Source organism: Salvelinus alpinus, chromosome 16 (genome assembly GCF_045679555.1).
Source record: "Salvelinus alpinus chromosome 16, SLU_Salpinus.1, whole genome shotgun sequence".
NCBI classification, from domain to species: Eukaryota; Metazoa; Chordata; class Actinopteri; order Salmoniformes; family Salmonidae; genus Salvelinus; species Salvelinus alpinus.
In genome coordinates, this window is record NC_092101.1 from 15,562,836 (window position 1) to 15,585,555 (window position 22,720).

The 22,720-nt window shown below is 41.5% G+C and overlaps 1 protein-coding gene across 1 annotated transcript; it reads right to left on the bottom strand.

Moving 5' to 3' along the window:
• Positions 1-169: 169 nt before the first annotated feature.
• LOC139540937 (ras-related protein Rab-11B-like) lies at positions 170-22,516 on the bottom strand. Its single transcript, XM_071345013.1, has 5 exons — positions 22,338-22,516; positions 2,051-2,246; positions 1,683-1,876; positions 1,502-1,582; positions 170-1,369 (listed from the first exon to the last, which is right to left on the bottom strand). The coding sequence occupies exons 1-5, from the start codon at positions 22,375-22,377 to the stop codon at positions 1,227-1,229; spliced, it is 654 nt and encodes a 217-aa protein (XP_071201114.1). The 5' UTR covers positions 22,378-22,516; the 3' UTR covers positions 170-1,226.
• Positions 22,517-22,720: the final 204 nt, after the last annotated feature.

Consider the following 22,720-nt stretch of genomic DNA (forward strand, 5'->3'; position numbering starts at 1 on the left):
TGTGTAAATAAGTCTAAAATTTAAAGTTGCAATTGAGATATTGGTCCTACTGATAGCAGTTATGTGAACATGTATTTCTGTATCACACATTCAACGTTATAACTAACTACACCACTAGAAGTCCTGCAGTATATGTTTCAGCATTATAAGACTTGAGAGGAAAACTTGATGTTCAAAGAAAATGTCTGTCAACAAGTGACATTCATTTGGTTTATTTCCATTTCAATGCTCCCTGATGAAAAGGCAAATTAACACGTGTTTATTGATTTAAAAGATGGACATGTGACAGAAAATTACATACAGGCAATTCTACTAGAAAGGAGAGACATAAGGCATTATAGCCAACCATACAAAAGCAGCCTTCCTTTCTTAAAAATTCCACTGTCAACTACATTTTAGAGGCTTAATGGTTTGAGTAGAGTGACGCAATGAAAACATCCTCCACCCTAGATATTGAGTGTTACTGTATATCAGCCCCCCTCCTCCTCAAAACAAGCAAGCTAAGTGTTGTCATTTAAAAGATGTAAGTTCTTCGGAATTAGTTGTTGGTTTTACATGGCGAGTTCCATTGAAATGATTGGCAGGACACAAGATGCATATTTACGTTTGCTTTCAACTGTAGTCGGACTACTGGATCAATTCATAGTATGATCTAATTACAGAGCGAACACAGTTGCTGCATCTAACAATAGTGAAACAAAGTCCATGATACAATTGGAAAAAGTCAAATTTTGACAAAAGTTCCTCTCTGCAAGTTTACTGTTTAGATTAGATTATTTTAGATTGAAAATGATCACAGCCACACTTTGGCATCTCTTTGAACCATAGGCGTAACAAAACCCCCCACTTAATATCAGCCCAAGTCAGTCACTACCCCGGGTCTCTGTTCTTGCTCCTTTCATGCCACACTCAGGACTGAGGACAGCAGCAAGGCAACCAGAAGCACAGGACAAACTGATCTCTCACCATTCCTTCTACAGGATTGGGTCACACGATCAGAACCTGAATTCAAAATAGGATTTTTGTCTATCACTTGGTAAAAGACATGAGCTTTGAGGTTAGAAGAGGATAGCATACAGACACAAAAGGGAGAAAGGACTTATCTAGAAAGTCTGATTTTCTAGGAGATTTCTAAAACACATGGAGGAATAGAGACCGCAGTAGTTCAACAACCAGGACAAAAGAAAGATGAATGAGGGGTGGGGGTAGGAAGGTGGTATTGTGGGTCACAGGCTTTGGCAGCACGGTAGTTTGTTTTTCTGCCCATCGGTGGTGGGGGGGACACTGATGTCCACTACATTGTTGCCTGGAGACTCGTCATGTGCTGATCTGTCAGCTATCTGCTTCTGTGATACGATTCGGTGGATTTCTGTGGAGAAAATACAAATAAATCAGTTACTCATTATTAAATATGCCATTCCATTCATGTGTAAGAAATCAAACCATTTGACTTGAAACTAACTAATGTAAATAGCCTTGTATAGTGGCCCCTGCCCATTACCTGTGAGGATGTTCTTGAACGCCTCTTCTACATTAGTGGAGTCCAAAGCTGAGGTCTCAATAAATGATAGCGTATTCTTTTCTGAGGGAGAAAGAGAGAAAAGATTGAGTTGAGACAAACAGGGGTGTCTTCTTTGTCCCCGGAGTGAGCTGTCATCTACTCCAGTGTTTTTGTTGTTTACCTGCGAAGGCGCGAGCCTCGTCTGTGGGCACTGCCCTGAGGTGGCGCAGGTCACTCTTGTTGCCCACCAGCATGATGACGATGTTGTTATCAGCATGATCCCTCAGCTCCTTCAGCCAGCGCTCCACGTTTTCATAGGTTAGATGCTTGGCAATGTCGTACACTAGGAGAGCCCCCACCGCCCCCCGGTAGTACCTGATTGGGACAGAGCAGGGAGGATAGGAGGTCATAGGTTGTGAGACTAAGATAGAGAAAGATTTCAAACAATGGTTTCAGTACTATCAAAATATGCTACTTCAATAAAGGGCAGGTTACAGCAAGACGAGCATCCTTAACATTATTGAGCAGTGAGCTCCCTCCTCCACTCACGCTGAGGTGATGGCTCTGTAGCGCTCCTGTCCAGCTGTATCCCAGATCTGGGCCTTTATCATCTTGCCATCCACCTGGATGCTGCGGGTGGCGAATTCCACACCGATGGTGCTTTTGCTCTCCAGGTTGAACTCATTCCGTGTGAAACGGGACAGCAGGTTACTCTTCCCCACACCAGAGTCGCCGATAAGCACCACTGGCAAAAAAATAATAAAAAAATATTGGAACTGCAATGACAGGCTTCTATGTCAGTGGAAACAATTGGGGTTGAGAGATGACTAGTACAGAGCTATATTTGTTCAACAATGACTAAATGGAAGCCCAAATCTACTGAGCATGTTTTTCCTGGTAGCTAGTCATTTAACCACGATCATGATAGATACAGTCATGATGACCTGGTGCAGATACTTAGAGAGGGGTCGAAATTTACAGAAGAATGATTACCTGGGAGGAAAATGGGAGAGGGTCATGCTTTTTCAATTTCAGTCAAGGGGAAAGTTTAGTTTTTTAATCAAGTCCAGGGGAGGGTCATGTAATTTGCTAATTATTAAATTCCAATACTTCTCAATGTTTTGGAATTAGTTGATTAGGATTATATATGAACTCAGCAAAAAAAAGAAACGGCCCTTTTTCAGGACCCGGTCTTTCAAAGATAATTCATAAAAATCCAAATAACTTCACAGATCTTCATTGCAAAGGGTTTAACCTTTTGTCAATAGGGGGAGCTGTTAGCATTATTTTTTTTTTTACATTTCCAAATTAAACTGCCTCGTACTCAATTCTTGATCGTACAATATGCATATTATTGTTATTATTGGATAGAAAACAGTCTATAGTTTCTATAGGAGTTGAAATTTTGTCTCTGAGTGGTACAGAACAATTTTTACAGCACTTTTCATGACAGGGTTCAGATTTCAGAAATTTTTACCTCTGATCTGGGGTCTGTTTATAAGGCCACAGTGAATGCTATGAAGAAACCGACACTACCTACGTCTTCCTCTGGGTGTCTGTACGTCATCACGTTTTCAATGAACTCGATGGGACGTTCACAGCCATTATAAATGACAAAAATGTACAGAGACCCCTCTTTCTCAACGTGCGCCTCAAGCGTGAAGGCCATCGGACCTGTCTCGTTCCAAATCGTTTTCTAACCAGCTATATTTCTCCGGTCATGTTTTCAGTCGTTATAGTTGTTAAAAACATCATAATGTAGTTAATTTGAAACGTTTTATAGCAATTTATATCCGTTTAGTGCGATTCTGAGGAATTTATTTGTCGTGCACTTTCTAGCTTTGGGAACGTTTCGCGGTCTCGGTCGTTGTTAGTGGACATTTCGAAGGACAGAGGACATCTATCGACCAAAAGACGTTTATAACATAGAAAGGATACATTGCCCAAGAATATGATGGAAGATCAGCTCAAAGTAAGCAATATTTAATATGATAAACCGTGTTTCTGTCGAAATATTTTAAACGCATTTTTCGCCATTTTGTTTTGTATAGCTTCACTTGGCCAACCCTGTATTGAAAAGTAAGGATAATTTTAAAAATGTAAATCAGCGGTTGCATTAAGAACTAATTTGTCTTTCGATTCCTGTCAACCCTGTATTTTTTAGTCAAGTATATGATTAGCTTTTAATTAAACTAGATCACTCTGATAGATGACGTCAGACATATTGAGGCTTGATTTCCTAGTATTTTCATTGTGTAACCACGGTTTTGTATGGCTAAATATGCACCTTTTCGAACAAACTGTATATGTATGTTGTAAAATGATGTTACAGGAGTGTCATCGGAAGAATTCTGAGAAGGTTAGTGAAAAAATTAATATCTTTTGGCGGTGATTACGTTATAGCGCTCTTTGGCTGGAATCGATGCTCTGGTAACGTTTTCACATGTAGTATGCTAACTTATCGATTTATTGTGTTTTCGCTGTAAAACGCTTAGAAAATCTGAAATATTGTCTGGAATCACAAGATCTGGGTCTTTCCATTGCTATGCTTTGTCTATTCTTATGAAATGTTTTATGATGAGTAAATTGGTCATACACGTTGCTCTATCTAGTAATTCTAGTGGATTTGTGATGGTCGGTGCAATTGTAAACTGTGATTTCTACCTGAAATATGCACTTTTTTCTAACAAAAACTATCCTATACCATGAATATGTTATCAGACTGTCATCTGATGGTTTTTTTTATAGGTTATTGGCTATCAATATCTTAGTTGAGCCGAATTGGTGATAGCACCTGAAGGAGTAAGAAACTGATGGAGTTAGAATAGTGGTGTATTTTGCTAACGTGTTTAGCTAATAGATTTACATATTTTGTCTTCCCTGTAAAACATTTTAAAAATCTGAAATGGTGGCTTTATTCACAAGATCTGTATCTTTCATCTGGTGTCTTGGACTTGTGATTTAATGATATTTAGATGCTACTATCTACTTCTGAAGCTATGCTATCTATGCTAATCAGTGTGTGGGGGGTGGGGGGTGCTCCCGGATCCGGGTTTCTGAGGCAGTAAAAGTTAAACACTGTTTCCCATGCTTGTTCAATGAACCATAAACAATTAATGAACATGCACCTGTGGAACGGTCGTTAAAAGGTCATCTTGTTGTTAATCCCAAAGTGTCCGATTTCAAATATGCTTTTCAGCGAAAGCACCACAAACGATTATGTTAGGTCACACCAAACCACAATAAGCACAGTCATTTTTCCAACCAAAGATTGGAGTCACAAAAAGCACAAATAGAGATAAAATGAATCACTAACCTTTGATGATCTTCATCAGATGAAGGACTTCATGTTACACAATACATGTATGTTTTGTTTGATAAAGTTCATATTTATATAAAAAAAATCTGAGTTTACATTGGCGCGTTACATTCACTAGTTCCAAAAACATCCAGTGATTTTGCATAGCCACATCGTTTCAACAGAAATACTCATCATAAATGTAGGTGATAATACAAGTTATACACATGGAATTATAGATATACCCTTCCTTAATTCAACCGCTGTGTTAGATTTAAAAAAAAACTTTACGGAAAAAGCAAACCATGCAATAATCTGAGACAGCGCTCAGAACAAGTCAAATTAGCCGCCATGTTGGAGTCAACAGAAACCAGAAATTACATGATAAATATTCCCTTACCTTTGATGATCTTCATCAGAATGCACTCCCAGGAATCCCAGGTCTACAATAAATGCTTGATTTGTTTGATAATGTCCGTTATTTATGTCCAATTAGCTACTTTGGTTAGCGCGTTTGTTAAACAATTCCAAAGTCACGAAGCGCGTTCACTAAAACCTGACGAAATGTCCAAAAGTTCCGTAACAGTCAGTAGAAACATGTCAAACGATATATTGAATCAATCTTTAGAATGTTGTTAACATAAATCTTGAATAACGTTCCAACCGGAGAATTACATTGACTTCAGATGAGCGATGGAATGGAGCTCCCTCTCATGTGAACGCACATGTTCAAGAAATGGTCACCTCATGGCAGTGGTGACTAATTCTCCTCTCATTCGGCCCCCCTTCACAGTAGAGTCAGACAAAGTTCTACAGACTGTTGACATCTAGTGGAAGCCGTAGGAAGTGAAAACTCATTCATATCTCGCTGTGATTTCAATGGGATCTTGGTTGAAACTCGACCAGTCTCAGAATTTCCACTTCCTGTTTGGATTTTTTCTCAGGTTTTTGCCTGCAATATGAATTCTGTTATAGTCACAGACATAATTCAAACAGTTTTAGAAACTTCAGAGCGTTTTCTATCCAATACTAATAATACTATGCATATATTAGCAACTATGACTGAGGAGCAGGTCGTTTACTCTGGGCACCTCTGTGCACCTTTCATCCAAGCTACTCAATACTGCCCCTGCAGCCATAAGAAGTTAAGACACTAACAGCATACAGACAGTAGGCAATTAAGGTCACAGTTATGAAAACTTAGGACACTAAAGATGCCTTTCTACTGACTCTGAAAAACACCAAAAGAAAGATACCCAGGGTCCCTGCTCATCTGCGTGAATGTGGCTTAGGCATGTTGCAAGGAGGACTGCAGATGTGGCCAGGGCAATAAATGGCAATGTCCGTACTGTGAGACGCATAAGACAGCGCTACAGGGAGACAGGACGGACAGCTGATCGTCCTCGCAGTGGCAGACCACGTGTAACACCACCTGCACAGAATCGGTACATCCGAACATCACACCTGCGGGACAGGTACAAGCTGGCAACAACAACTGCCCGAGTTACACCAGGAACGCACAATCCCTCCATCAGTGCTCAGACTGTCCACAATAGGCTGAGAGAAGCTGGACTGAGGGCTTGTAGGCCTGTTGTAGTCCTCACCAGACATCACCGGCAATAACGTCACCTATGGGCACAAACCCACCGTCGCTGGACCAGACAGGACTGGCAGAAAGTGCTCTTCACTGACGAGTCGTGGTTTTGTCTAACCAGGGGTGATCGTTGGATTCGCGTTTATCGTTGAAGAAATGATCGTTGCACCGAGGCATGTACTCTGGAGCGGGATCAATTTGGAGGTGGAGGGTCTGTCATGGTCTGGGGCGGTGTGTCACAGCATCATCGGACTGAGCTTGTTGTCATTGCAGGCAATCTCACTGCTGTGCATTACAGGGAAGACATCCTCCTCCCTCATGTGATACCCTTCCTGCAGGCTCATCCTGACATGACTGTGCGTGATTTCCTGCAAGACAGGAATGTCAGTGTTCTGCCATGGCCAGTGAGGATCCTGGATCTCAATCCCATTGAGCACGTCTGGGACCTGTTGGATCGGAGGGTGAGGGCTACGGCCATTTCCCCCAGAAATGTCAGCGAACTTGCAGGTGCCTTGGTGGAAGAGTGGGATTAATATCTCACAGCAAGAACTGGCAAACCTGGTGCAGTCCATGAGGAGATGCACTGCAGTACTTAATGCAGCTGGTGGCCACAACAAATACTGACTGTTACTTTTGATTTTGACCTCCCCTTTGTTCAGGGGCACATTATTCAATTTCTGTTAGTCACATGTCTGTGGAACTTGTTCAGTTTATGTCTCAGTTGTTGAATCTTGTTATGTTTATACAAATATTTACACATGTTAAGTTTGCTGAAAATAAACAGCTGACAGTGAGAGGACATTTATTTTTGTGGTGATAGATATACAGTTTAATTTGGAAGTTTACATACACTTAGGTTGGAGTCATTTAAACTCGTTTTTCAACCACTCCACAAATTTCTTGTTAACAAACTATAGTTCTGGCAAGTCGGTTAGGACTACTTTGTACATGACACAAGTAATTTTTCCAACAGTTGTTTAGACAAATTATTTAAGTTAATTCACTGTATCAGAAGTTTACATACACTAAGTTGACTGTGCCTTTAAACAGCTTGAATAATTCCAGAAAATTATGTCATGGCTTTAGAAGCTTCTGATAGGCTAATTGAATCATTTGAGTCAATTGGAGGTGTACCTGTGGATGTATTTCAAGGCCTACCTTCAAACTCAGTGCCTTTTTGCTTGACATCATAGGAAAATCAAAAGAAATCAGCCAAGACCTCAGAAAAAAAATTGTAGACCTCCACAAGTCTGGTTCATCCTTGGGAGCAATTTTCAATAGTACGCAAGTATAAACACCATGGGACCACGCAGCCTTCATACCGCTCAGGAAGGAAACATGTTCTGTCTCCTAGAGATGAACGTACTTTGGTGTGAAAAGTGCAAATCAATCCCAGAACAACAGCAAAGGACCTTGTGAAGATGCTGGAGGAAACAGGGCCAAAAGTATCTATAGCCACAGTAAAACGAGTCCTATATCGACATAACCTGAAAGTCCGCTCAGCAAGGAAGAAGCCACTGCTCCAAAACCGCCATAAAAAAGCCAGACTACGGTTTGCAACTGCACATGGGGACAAAGATCGTACTTTTTGGAGCAATGTCCTCTGGTCTGATGAAACAAAAATAGAACTGTTTGGCCATAATGACCATCGTTATGTTTGGAGGAAAAAGGGGGATGCTTGCAACCGTGAAGCACGGGGGTGGCAGCATCATGTTGTGGGGGTGCTTTGCTGCAGGAGGGACTGGTGCACTTTACAAAATAGATGGCATCATGAGGTAGGAAAATTATGTGGATATATTGAAGCAACATCTCAAGACGTCAGTCAGGAAGTTAAAGCTTGGTCGTAAATTGGGTCTTCCAAATGGACAATGACCCCAAGCATACAAGTTGTGGCAAAATGGCTTAAGGACAACAAAGTCAAGGTATTGGAGTGGCCATCACAAAGCCCTGACCTCAAACCTATAGAAAATGTGTGGGCAGAACTGAAAAAGCGTGTGCGAGCAAGGAGGCCTACTAACCTGACTCAGTTACACCAGCTCTGTCAGGAGGAATGGGCTAAAATTCACCCAACTTATTGTAGGAAGCTTGTGGAAGGCTACCCGAAACATTTGACCAAAGTTAAACAATTTTAAGGCAATGCTACCAAATACTAATTGAGTGTATGTAAACTTCTGACCCACTGGGAATGTGATGAAAGAAATAAAAGCTGAAATAAATCATTCTCTCTACTATTATTCTGACATTTCACATTCTTAAAATAAAGTGGTGATCCTAACTGACCTACAACATGGAATTTTTTACTAGCATTAAATGTAAGGAATTGTGAAAAACTGAGTTTCAATATATTTGGCTAAGGTGTATGTATACTTCCGACTTCAACTGTGTGTGTGTATACATATGCCCGATGTCACCCTTAATCTCTGACTCTCCTCTGGGTGCGAAACATCAAGTGCGCCTATAGGCTATTTAGTTTGGTCTCAATCAAATGATCCATAGCCTATAGGCCAGGGGTATTCAACTCTTACCCTACGAGGTCCAAAGCCTGCTGGCTTTCTGTTCTACCTAATAATTAAAATAGCATAGACCAGGTCTAAATCAGTCCCTGGTTGGAGGGGAACGATGAAAATAAATACAGTGGAACTGTCTTCGAGGTCCAGAGTTGAGTATAACAGGCTATAGTCAATAAGGATGACCCCATTTAGTCGACTGATCGATTGTTTGGGCAACCAATATATTTTTTTTGTCAAGCAGTGGCAAATATATTTGTAAATAAATTATGCCACACGAGACACCTGTCTGATTCATGCCTGTCGGAGTGGACTAATCCATTGCGGAGGCCGCACAGATGACACACCAGTATCACCAGTAGTACATTTAGGGTGGGTTGCACCAACATGGTTTAAATTAATCTAGGATTAGAGCTAATCTAGGTTGTGTAAATCTAGGTTAATAATTAGAGATGTGTTGCACCACTTAATTTAGAATCTAGATCAGTAAATCTATGATGAACGGTTTTAAACTAGGATTAGTGACATTACACCAATATGAGGTATTTCGTGATTTGAAACGAAATAGCTAGTCAACAAAGTCGCTGTTCCTTGATAAAATAATAACAAGGTTAGAACTACTGCAACTCCATCGTGAAAGGTTCTCATGGGTTGGCTGACTTGAAATAAAATCCGTTATTTGCCAGTACTAGACAGAAAACGAATTAGTTAGCTACTGTAGCTGGCTAGTTTATTAACCAAGCTAGCTTGCATACAATATTATTGTCATTACTTAACGTTATTTAACCATTTATTATTTGTCCGATAGCCACTTGATCTTGGCACGTCAAAGAAGCTCAAATTTCTCCGCTTATGAAAAAAATAAAAATAACTCGGCGCTGGAGGAGGAATTTAGTAACGTACTGGAGGATAAAAAGACAGACAACACAACTGTCAAAAAGAAGACACCTGGGCCATTTTATGCGACAAATATAATGGATCGACGCGGAGGGAAAAAACTTAAATACGAAAGCCAAAAAGGATGAGGCAGAGGAGAGGCGGGGGCTATTTCAGACCGGAGCCAGAGGGCGGCCTCCGTCAAAGGGAATTGATCCTGTCATCCAGAAGATATGCGAAATGATTCCCCAGCAGTTTGCCCCTCTCCATAACCCCTATGATGACGACGGACAACTTGACCCACCAATATTTAGTATGCATAAACAACAATGCACACTAAAACTAACATTAATACTACTTCACTACAATATTACCGTTATCAGGCCCGTTACAGCATGTTGCATAACGTCATCATTCGTGTCAAGGCTGGGCATATCATAAGCCCCAATTTAATTGTTGTACAAAATGGGCACATAAATAGCCTACTAATAATGAGTTCATTATCATAAAACTCAATAGGATTTAACCGGTCTCTAATTATTCTCCGAGGAACTCGTTTTGGTCTCTCCACAGTAGATATGCTGCCATTATCAGTTAAACCACCTCATGTGGCAGTTTAGAATTAATTTCCAATTTAAGTTTAGATATATTTTTTTATTCATTGAGCAACATGCGTAAAATTAATCTAGGTTTAAAGTGAAAACTAAACTTAGATTAGAGGAAGGATTTAATTTAAAACTAGGTTTAAAATTTTAGTGCAACAAGATAAATAGATTAACCTTGATTTAACACAGTTTGAGTTAATCCATGTTGGTGCAACCCACCCTTACCGTTAATTCCCATAGTTTCGAATCGACGTTTGTCTGGTTACAGTAATTTATGTTAATGTATTCAATATATTATTATTACTCTTACCGTTGTCATTGTAGGAGTGGACACGTTGTTGACAGCGAGCACAACCTAGGCTACGCTTGTGAGAAAAACGTAATAATAAAAAAAAAAAACGTAATTCCATTTACGAGTTGTCAATTTATTAAATTGGCAATCTTGAGTAAAGATACGCACTTGATTACGCATAGAGCTAGGTCTAGGCTACCTGGCCTGGGCGCAAATGTAGGTTTATAAATGCGCCCATTTGGGGATCTGATATTATTTCTGATTGTCTTAACTCACCATCACTGTGGAGTTTCTCAACGTAATTTTTTCTTCGCCTCAAACAGCAAGTAAACAATGTCTGTTTTTTCATCCATTGAGAATGACAATAGATCCTCAACGTAGCCTATTTGAAAAATCTTTCCAGCGCTCTCCCTTTTGATAACTACTCGGCATGAAAGGAGAAAAAAGGTGTCATGCTCTGATCTGGTGGAAACATAAAATTAGTTACTTCTTATCCCTTGTGCAAATAGCCTACAGTTGTGTCTGTACAGAGCGCACTGGCCTGGGAAACTGAGGACCCAGAATATTTTATATAATGTTGCAAGTTTGCTAGCACCAGCTTCAGGCTGACCAAGTTAATAGTTAAAAAAGAAAATCAAAATTCCTTGCAGACAGGCCATGCATAGTCAATGTGATTCATAGAAAATATCCTAATAAAACTAAATATTCTATCTTTTTATTTGTTGGTTTTATGTAGGTTATTTTTATATATTGGCAATGGCAATAGAAGTTACTTTTAGATGGGTATCATTTTCATTTAACTAGTTTTGATTAACCACATGACATTGATTTTGAAATATGAAGATGTTATTATAAAATGAAATTAAACTGTTCCACGAAAATGTGCATATGAAAATCATAACTGGCACGCCGTAGAATTGTTTTGATAACTTGGCACTCCAAATGGAAAAGGTTGCCGACCGCTGGTGTAGCCTATTACTGGCAACTTCAGGAGCTTAAAGGCAGAATCTGCAAAGGACAGCAGAATTGGGCAGCAGGAGGAGATTTTTTTATTTATTTTTATTTTATTTAATTTTTTTACTTCTGGTTAGGCTATATTAGTCTCTGGCTCCCTTTTCAGTAATTTTCATTTTTAAAATTGCAGTGCTTAAAAGCATCAGAGAAGCTCAGTAGCCTACATATAGTTGATTTTATTCAAAACATAGGGTGTGTCTATATGGAAAAATACACTTAAAATTGACCAATCGATTGGTCGAAAGAATAGATGACTCTCGGTCGACCCAGATTTCTTTTGGTCGGGGACAGCCCTAATAGGTAATAACGTACAAAGTCCATGCTCGGAGAAGCACAGAGCAAAGTTACATTTCTAAAATAGCTGCTGGGATGGTGTAAATACAACTAGGCTGCATTACACACTGCAAGGATATTCCAACACCGAGCCCCAGGTTGCTCTGCTCTTGCTTCTTGTGAGAAGCCTAACCAATGTCTGTGCTGTGTAGGCCTACAGTGGCAGTTCCAGAAAAGCAAAGGCTTCTTCCGAAAATATTTTTCTTATTAGATCTAGTAAAAGAATAAAATAAATGCACTCTTGCATGCGGACTAGTCTATGGCCTATGTTCTGTTCAGTTTGAGGAGAGCGCGAAGATACGGAGGATTGGAGGTCAACTTTGATAGCTTGCTATAGCTACTATAAATAATTTTATTAAAAACAAATGTTTCTAGCCCATGATGTATTTATCAGTTCTTATACAGCCTTATTCAAAAATGAAATCATTTTCCCCCCTCAATCTACAAACTGAAAATAAACATTTGCATAAGTATTCAGACCCTTTACTCCGTACTTTGTTGAAGCACCTTTGGCAGCGCTTATAGCCTAGAGAGTCTTCTTGGGTATGATCATGAGAGCTTGGCACACCTGTATTTGGGGAGTTTCTCCCATTCTTCTCTGTAGATCCTCTCAAGTTCTGTCAGGTTGGAGAAGGAGCGTAGCTGTACAGCTATTTTCAGGTCTCTCCAGAGATGTTCGATTGGATTCAAGTCCGGGCTCTGGCTGGGCCACTCAAGGACATTCAGAGACTTGTCCTGAAGCCACTCCTGCGTTGTCTTGGCTGTGTGCTTAGGGTTGTTGTCCTGTTGGAAGGTGATCCTTTGCCACAGTCGGAGGTCCTGAGCGCTCTGGAGCAGGTTTTCATCAAGGATCTCTGTACTTTGCTCCATTCATCTTTCCCTCGATCCTGACTAGTCTCCCAGTCCCTGCCGCTGAAAAACATCCCCACAGCATGATGCTGCCACCACCATGCTTCACGGTAGGGATGGTGCCAGGTTTCATCCAGACGTAACAGTTGACATCCAGGCCAAAGAGTTCAATCTTGGTTTCATCAGGCCTGAGAATCTTGTTTCTCATGGTCTGAGAGTCCTTTAGGTGCCTTTTGGCAAAGTCCAAGTGGTCTGTCATGTGCCTTTTACTTAAGAGTGGCTTCCGTCTGGCCACTCTACCATAAAAGGCCTGATTGGTGGAGTGCTTCAGAGATGGTTGTACTTCCGGAAGCTTTAAGAATGATGGAGGCCACTGTGTTCTCGGGGACCTTCAATGCTGCAGACATTTTTTTGGTACCCTTCCCCAGATATGTGCCTCAACACAATCCTGTCTCAGAACTTTCCAAATCATGTTCAATCAATTGAAGTTACAACAGGGGGACTTGAGTCTCATAGCAAAGGGTCTGAATACTTATGTAAATATGGTATTTATTTTTTAATAAATTAGCACAAAAAAAATCTAAAAACCTGTTTTTGCTTTGCCATTATGGGATATTGTTTGTAGATGGATAAAAAAAAAGGTTAAACGCAGCCTTAAAGTATGGGACCTGTTAATGATGGGTCGCGACGTGCCAGAGTAAATGTATAATTATTTCATGAATTACTGGAATTGATTTGGTCAAGTGCAACTGTACTCTCGGTTCAGTGCGCTCTATGCTTAGCAGCGGTCTCCAGGGTTGCCAGGTCAAGCTAAAATTTCTAACCAATGACCACTCAAAACCTGCCCAAAAGGCCTGAAACTAGCCACATTTATACAATAAACCCTTTTTCGATAACATTATCGAGCAAATTAACCGACACGGGATAAGTGTCCCTAAACCGGGATGATTGTTACTAACGTGCCCTAATGTGACTAGAATGACGTTGTATACAACAGCCAACTTTCTGGGACATAGACATGGCTTATATGGGCAGAAAGCTTAAATTATTGTTAATCTAACGGCAGTGTCTAATTAACAGTAGCTATTACAGTGGAAAAAAATACCATGCTTTGTTTGAGGAGAGTGCACAACAACAAAAAACGTTTCATGGCAACTGGTTTGATATATTCACCTCTGAAGGTAAATAAATGTACTTACATTCAGTAATCTTGCTCTGATTTGTCCTCCTGAGAGTCCCAGAGATAAAAATGTAGCATAGTTTTGTTTGATAAAATACATTTTTATGTTAATGTAGGAACTGGGGTCTACAGTTTGACACCACTGCTGACTCTGGCTCCACACCCACCCTGCCATCTAGTTGTGTGAATGTTAGTGTATAAGCTAATGATCCATCATGTATGGCATTCCTGGGAGTGTGTAAAAAAAAAGAAGCATTTTTATATGTTCTATAGGCAAACTCCTGGCAGACTTAATACAAAATATTGTGCAGTAATGTTATTCTTCACTGGATCAGTCTGAAACTTTGCACACACTGCTGCCATCTGGTGGTCAAAATCTAAAATTACTCTTGCATTTGAAAGAGGATCCATTAAAAAAAAAAATTATAATCATCACAACTTTTACCAGATCTAATGGGTTATATTCTCCTACATTTCCACAAACTTCAAAGTGTTCCCTTTCAAATGGTATCAAGAATATGCATATCCCTGCTTCAGGTCCTGAGCTACAAGCAGTTAGATTTGGCTATGTCATTTTAGGGGTAAACTGGGAAGAAAAAAAGGGTATGATCCTTTAAGAATATCGACTTAACTTGTCAAGACAGAAGCAAAATTCGATTTATCAAAATAACAATTGTGAACTATGACATAATAAGCAAAAAAATAAATATAACAAATAATATATATGAGAGAGAAATGCCATTTATTTAATTGGGCAAGTCAGTTATGAACAAATTCTTATTTACAATGACGGCCTACCCCGGCCAAACCCTAACGACACTGGGCCAATTGTGCGCCGCCCTTTCTGATACAGCCTGGAATAGAACTAGGGTCTGTAGTGACACCTCTAGCACTGAGATACAGTGCCTTAGACCGCCTCGCCACTCGGGAGCCCATGGCGGCCGTGGTGCAAGTATACCCAAAACCCGCAACCAATACATTTTTCACCCACGACACAGTTTTCCAAGTAGCCCAATATCAGGAAAACCGCAGACATGGCAACCCTGGGTGTCTCTGCTCAGTTTGGCAGCTGCGCAAGTGGGTGGAAAATGCCATTGTGCTTCGCGGTTTACCAGATCTTTTTCGGCAGTTTTCTGGAAGATCAGTCCGCGACCCACACGCTGCAGCACTGTCGTTCAGCAGCAGTCGATGCACTTTCAGCCACTGACTTGTCATTCCCATTCGCCGTCACTCACCACTGTCATCAAATGGACTCAAGCTAGCCACAAGAGGGCCACCATTGTTCCTGTTCCCAAGAAAGCTAAGGTAACTGAGCTAAACGACTACCGCCCCGTAGCACTCACTTCCGTCATCATGAAGTGCTTTGAGAGACTAGTCAAGGACCATATCACCTCCACCCTACCTGACACACTAGACCCACTCCAATTTGCTTACCGCCCCAATAGGTACACAGACGACGCAATCGCAACCACACTGCCCTAACCCATCTGGACAAGAGGAATACCTATGTGAGAAAGCTGATCATCGACTACAGCTCAGCATTTAACACCATAGTACCCTCCAAACTCGTAATCAAGCTCGAGACCCTGGGTCTCGACCCCGCCCTGTGCAACTGGGTACTGGACTTCCTGACGGGCCGCCCCCAGGTGGTGAGAGTAGGTAACAACATCTCCACCCCGCTGATCCTCAACACTGGGGCCCCACAAGGGTGTGTGCTCAGCCCTCTCCTGTACTCCCTGTTCACCCATGACTGTGTGGCCACACACGCCTCCAACTCAATCATCAAGTTTGCGGACGACACAACAGCAGTAGGCTTGATTACCAACAATGAGACAGCCTACAGGGAGGAGGAAAATAACCTCTCACCCAATGTCAACAAAACAAAGGAGATGATGGTGGACTTCAGGAAACAGCAGAGGGTGCACCCCCCTATCCACATCGACGGGACCGCAGTGAAGAAGGTGGAAAGCTTCAAGTTCCTCGGCGTACACATCACTGAAACGGTCCACCCACACAGACAGTGTGGTGAAGAAGGCACAACACCGCCTCTTCAACCTCAGGAGGCTGAAGAAAAGAAAATAACTAAAATCCTCAAACTTTTACAGATGCACAATTGAAAGCATCCTGTCGGGCTGTATCACTGCCTGGTACAGCAACTGCACCGCCCGCAACCGCAGGGCTCTCCAGAGTGTAGTGCGGTCTGCCCAACGCATCACCGGGGGCAAACTACCTGCCCTCCAGGACACCTACATCACCCGATGTCACAGGCAAAAAAGACTATCAAGGACAACAACCATCCGAGCCACTGCCTGTTCACCCCGCTATCAGCCAGAAGGCGAGGTCAGTACAGGTGCATCAATGCTGGGACCGAGAGACTGAAAAACAGCTTTTATCTCAAGGCCATCCGACTGTTAAATAGCCATCACTAGCACATAGCTAGTGCCTATATACTGCCTATATACATAGACTTGAAATCATTGGCCACTTTAATAACCGGAACACTAGTCACTTTAATAATGTTTACATATTTTGCATTACTCATCTCATGTATATACTGTATTCCATTCTACTGTATCTTAAGTCTTTGCCGCTCATTGCTTGTCCATATATTCATGCCATTCCTTTACTTAGATTTTTTGTTTATTGGGTATATGTTGTGAAACTGTTAGATATTACTGCACTGTCGGAGCTAGAAACAGGTATTTCGCCTCACCCGCAATAACATCTGCTAAACATGTGTATGTGACCAATACATTTTGATTTGAAGCCAGATGCTTTTTGAGGCAAACACTCATAGTTCTGGGTTGCTCATCTACAGCAGGAAGCGTTCTCTTGTCTGACTGAGAAAGCAGTAGATGTTCTGATCCGGTTTGGATCACATTTCTACAGCAAGATGTACAGTTGGCCTGAATTTTTCATATGTACCATTACTTAGGATTGCACTATCAAAAACTGAGCCTGTGTGTGTTCTGTTATACATCTGTGAGATGTGATCAGTCAGTTTTTTCTGGGTCAGAATGAAAATTATTTATTGTATTTTAACTGCAACAGTTCCAACCTAGACAGATATACAGTGGGGAGAACAAGTATTTGATACACTGCCGATTTTGCAGGTTTTCCTACTTACAAAGCATGTAGAGGTCTGTAATTATTATCATAGGTACACTTCAACTATGAGAGACGGAATCTAAAACAAAAATCCAGAAAATCACATTGTATGATTTTTAAGTAATTAATTTGCATTTTATTGCATGACATAAGTATTTGATACATCAGAAAAGCAGAACTTAATATTTGGTACAGAAACCTTTGTTTGCAATTACAGAGATCATACGTTTCCTGTAGTTCTTGACTAGGTTTGCACACACTGCAGCAGGGATTTTGGCCCACTCCTCCCTACAGATCTTCTCCAGATCCTTCAGGTTTCGGGGCTGTCGCTGGGCAATACGGACTTTCAGCTCCCTCCAAAGATTTTCTATTGGGTTCAGGTCTGGAGACTGGCTAGGCCACTCCAGGACCTTGAGATGCTTCTTACGGAGCCACTCCTTAGTTGCCATGGCTGTGTGCTTCGTGTCGTTGTCATGCTGGAAGACCCAGCCACGACCCATCTTCAATGCTCTTACGGAGGGAAGGAGGTTGTTGGCCAAGATCTCGCGATACATGGCCCCATCCATCCTCCCCTCAATACGGTGCAGTCGTCCTGTCCCCTTTGCAGAAAAGCATCCCCAAAGAATGATGTTTCCACCTCCATGCTTCACGGTTGGGATGGTGTTCTTGGGGTTGTACTCATACTTCTTCTTCCTCCAAACACGGCGAGTGGAGTTAGACCAAAAAGCTCTATTTTTGTCTCATCAGACCACATGACCTTCTCCCATTCCTCCTCTGGATCATCCAGATGGTCATTGGCAAACTTCAGACAGGCCTGGACATGCACTGGCTTAAGCAGGGGGACCTTGCGTGCGCTGCAGGATTTTAATCCATGACGGCGTAGTGTGTTACTAATGGTTTTCTTTGAGACTGTGGTCCCAGCTCTCTTCAGGTCATTGACCAGGTCCTGCCGTGTAGTTCTGGGCTGATCCCTCACCTTCCTCATGATCATTGATGCCCCACGAGGTGAAATCTTGCATGGAGCCCCAGACCGAGGGTGATTGACCGTCATCTTGAACTTCTTCCATTTTCTAATAATTGCGCCAACAGTTGTTTCCTTCTCACCAAGCTGCTTGCCTATTGTCCTGTAGCCCATCCCAGCCTTGTGCAGGTCTACAATTTTATCCCTGATGTCCTTACACAGCTCTCTGGTCTTGGCCATTGTGGAGAGGTTGGAATCTGTTTGATTGTGTGTGGACAGGTGTCTTTTATACAGGTAACGAGTTCAAACAGGTGCAGTTAATACAGGTAATGAGTGGAGAACAGGAGGGCTTCTTAAAGAAAAACTAACAGGTCTGTGAGAGCCGGAATTCTTACTGGTTGGTAGGTGATCAAATACTTATGTCATGCAATAAAATGCAAATTAATTATTTAAAAATCATACAATGTGATTTTCTGGATTTTTGTTTTAGATTCCGTCTCTCACAGTTGAAGTGTACCTATGATAAAAATTACAGACCTCTACATGCTTTGTAAGTAGGAAAACCTGCAAAATCGGCAGTGTATCAAATACTTGTTCTCCCCACTGTATGAGAGTGTTTTTATTGGGGGAAAATAAACATGAATAGCTATTTATATGGGTATTTCATTTCATTGTTATTTGTCAATACTGCATTTGTTTTAGGCATAAGGGCAATGAAATGTACCAATATTTACAAATAGTTGCATGTTTTCATAAGCTTGGGTCCCAGGAAAACACAGAATAAAATTTTTAAAAACCTGCTGTAATGTAACAAAATGTGGAAAAAGTCAAGAAGTCTGAATACTTTCCGAATGCACTGTATATAAAGTGATCTATTAGAGCACTTTGGTCCCTGATGCTTTATGCTAGAAACAAGCTGTAAAATACAGAGAAAGATGCGACTCCGATGTATATGGGAATATCCTTCTATAGCCGAGGAGACAAAAAAAAGAGACTTTGCTTGGAAGTAATCTAATTCTGTCCCTATCAACTGATTAAGCTATTCACTTTCTGTACAATAGTAGATTCTTAAACCCAGACAGCTTTTAGGGAACCACTTGTGACCTTCCCCTTGGTTTGTGCCGTGGCGGAGATCTTTGTGGGCTATACTCGGCCTTGTCTCAGGATGGTAAGTTGGTGGTTGAAAATATCCCTCTAGTGGTGCGGGGGCTGTGCTTTGGCAAAGTGGGTGGGGTTATATCCTTCCTGTTTGGCCCTGTCCGGGGGTATCATCGGATGGGGCCACAGTGTCTCCTGACCCCTCCTGTCTCAGCCTCCAGTATTTATGCTGCAGTAGTTTATGTGTCGGGGGGCTAGGGTCAGTTTGTTTTATCTGGAGTACTTCTGTCTTATCCGGTGTCCTGTGTGAATTTAAGTATGCTCTCTCTAATTCTCTCCTTCTCTCTTTCTTTCTCTCTCTCGGAGGACCTGAGCCCTAGGACCATGCGTCAGGACTACCGGGCATGATGACTCCTTGCTGTCCCCAGTCCACCTGGCCTTGCTGCTGTTCCAGTTTCAACTGTTCTGCCTGCGGCTATGGAACCCTGACCAGTCCACCGGACGTGCTACCTGTCCCAGACCTGCTGTTTTCAACTCTCTAGAGACAGCAGGAGCGGTAGAGATACTCTTAATGATTGGCTATGAAAAGCCAACTGACATTTACTCCTGAGGTGCTGACTTGCTACACCCTCGATAACTACTGTGATTATTATTATTTGACCATGCTGGTCATTTATGAACATTTGAACATCTTGGCCATGTTCTGTTATAATCTCCACCCGGCACAGCCAGAAGAGGACTGGCCACCCCTCATAGCCTGGTTCCTCTCTAGGTTTCTTCCTAGGTTTTGGCCTTTCTAGGGAGTTTTTCCTAGCCACCGTGCTTCTACACCTGCATTGCTTGCTGTTTGGGGTTTTAGGCTGGGTTTCTGTACAGCACTTCGAGATATTAGCTGATGTACAAAGGGCTATACAAATAAATTTGATTTGATTCTCTCGTTGGGTTAAGCCACGGAAGAACAGTAGCCAGCAGTTAAAGTTTACATTTTTCTGAGTCGGTAGACCTATTGTCTGGGGTGGAAAGGTAGACCTAACTTTTGAAAGTACCATGCTCAGATTCCTAATGATTTCTCAGATGTAATTATTTGCAAACAGGGACAGTTTCGTTGCAAACAAAACACAGATTTGGCATTGGAGAAATATGATAAGATTAACTAATAGGCCTCTCTGTCCATTCTTAGCCTGTAATTTCTGTAATTTGTGCAGTATTTAAGCAATAAGGCCCGAAGGGGTGTGGTATATGGCCAATATACCATGGCTAAGGGCTGTTCTTATCCACGATGCAACACGGGAGTTCCTGGACACAGCCCTTAGCCTTGGTATATTGGCCATATATCACAAACCCCAAGGTGCCTTACTGCTATTATAAACTGGTTACCAAGGTAATTAGAGCCGTAAAAAGAAATGCTTTGTCATACCCGTGGTATACGATCTGATATACCACGGCTGTCAGCCAATCAGGAGATGGAGGAGAAGGAGATGATTGTGGACTACAGGAAAAGGAGGACGGGGTTGTAGTGGAGCAGTTTGAGTGTTTCAAGTTCCTTGGTGTCCACATCACCAACAATCTAGAATGGTCCAAACATACCAAGACAGTCGTGAAGAGGGCACGACAAAGCCTATTCCCCCTCAGGAAACTAAAAAGATTTGGCACGGGTCCTCAGATCCTCAAAAGGTTCTACAGCTGCAACATCGAGAGCATCCTGACTGGTTGCATTACTGCCTGGTACGGCAATTGCTCCGCCTCCGACCGCAAGGCACTACAGAGGGTAGTGCGTACGGCCCAGTACATCACTGGGGCTAAGCTGCCTGCCATCCAGGACCTCTACACCAGGCGGTGTCAGAGGAAGGCCCTAAAAATTGTCAAAGACCCCAGCCATAGACTGTTCTCTCTACTAATGCATGGCATGCGGTACCGGAGTGCCAAGTCTAAGACAAAAAGGCTTCAACAGTTTTTACCCCCAAGCCATAAGATTCCTGAACAGGTAATCAAATGGCTCCCCGGACTATTTGCATTGTACCCCCCCCCCAACCCCTCTTTTCAGTCTCTCAGCACAAATAAACTTTGATTTGATCAGCATTCAGGTCTCGAACCACCCAGTTAATAATAAAAATATTCTGCTAATATGTAAAATGACGTAGAACCGCATGAAATGTTTATAGAAAGCATATTTTTTCTCTGACCTGCAAATACAATGATAGATTCATGCAATGTGTTTACTGTAAAATACATATTTCCACCCACAACCTGGTCCACAGCCCTGTGCACTATCAAAATTCCTGCGTTGCCATGTGACGCTTACCGGATGACGGAACAGTTGCTAAAACTACATATCTAAGGCTCTGGTCTGTCCAAGAAGTGAGGGGTAAACATGTTCTCTGGTATCCACTTTTTAAAAATTATTATTTTGGGTATAGGGGATGGTCACTTGTTTAGGTAAGCAAATTCATTTTAAGGGAGGGCCATCCATTTTAATTTACAAAAGGTCCGATTTTATTCATGTAACCCTTATTATAAATAATGTTCACTCCCCTTGGGCAAAGTTATTTGTGAGAGAAAACATTTCATATCTTGGATACAGACGTTTTCAGTCATAATGGTTCTTCATATTTCAGACAAGTGGTGATCAAGCTATACTAACATCGTAGTTACCAATATACTGCAGTCTGTTATGGCTAGCCTAGTACATCGCAAGTGGCTTTGCCTAACATAACACCAAATATTTATATCTGTGCTCATACCAGCTGATTGTCATACATTAGCAAACTAACGTTACATAGTTTGCTAGTTAACGTTAGCTGTTTGCTATCCACTCCAGTAGAATAAAGGAGAACTAGCTAAATCTTATAAACATTTATAACTAGTAGCTATTTTTCTCCACATTGTCTATATGTAGCTTACATTAGCTAACAAACTAAAAATTGTGATGAGACGCTTATTAGGCCACAGATAACCGCTTGTTAGCTAGCTTGCTAACAGGTTAGCAAGCTAGTTTGGCTAACGTTAGCTAGCTGAACAGTAAGTTAAGGCAGTGGAGACGTCATCATCTGCTTTGAACTTCAACTACTGAGAAAACAAGTAAATGGTCCCCCAACTACTAAACTTCTGGAGCGCGTCTTACCTTTGAATAAATAGTCGTATTCGTCGTCTCGGGTTCCCATTTTGACGATTCCCACTTTATGAAAATATTAGACTGCCAAAGAAATTCTCCGGACTCCTAAATGCAGTAAAACAGTCTCGGGAAGGAATTCGCACGTGAGCTGAGGGACAACTGCTTTGACCAATTAGAGGTACATCTCTGTTAATTGATAGATACATTGACAAATAATACCCTTCACCATGTAATATTGACCAATGGCCATAGGTAGGGGCGTGATCAGATCGAGAAAAAAAACCTCTGCAAATCTACATTCTAGAAAATGTGGATTGAGCAATCATTTTTTCCACAATGTCAGTATTTCAGTTCATACATGAATTTGATGGTTTAGGAATGTGATCTTATTA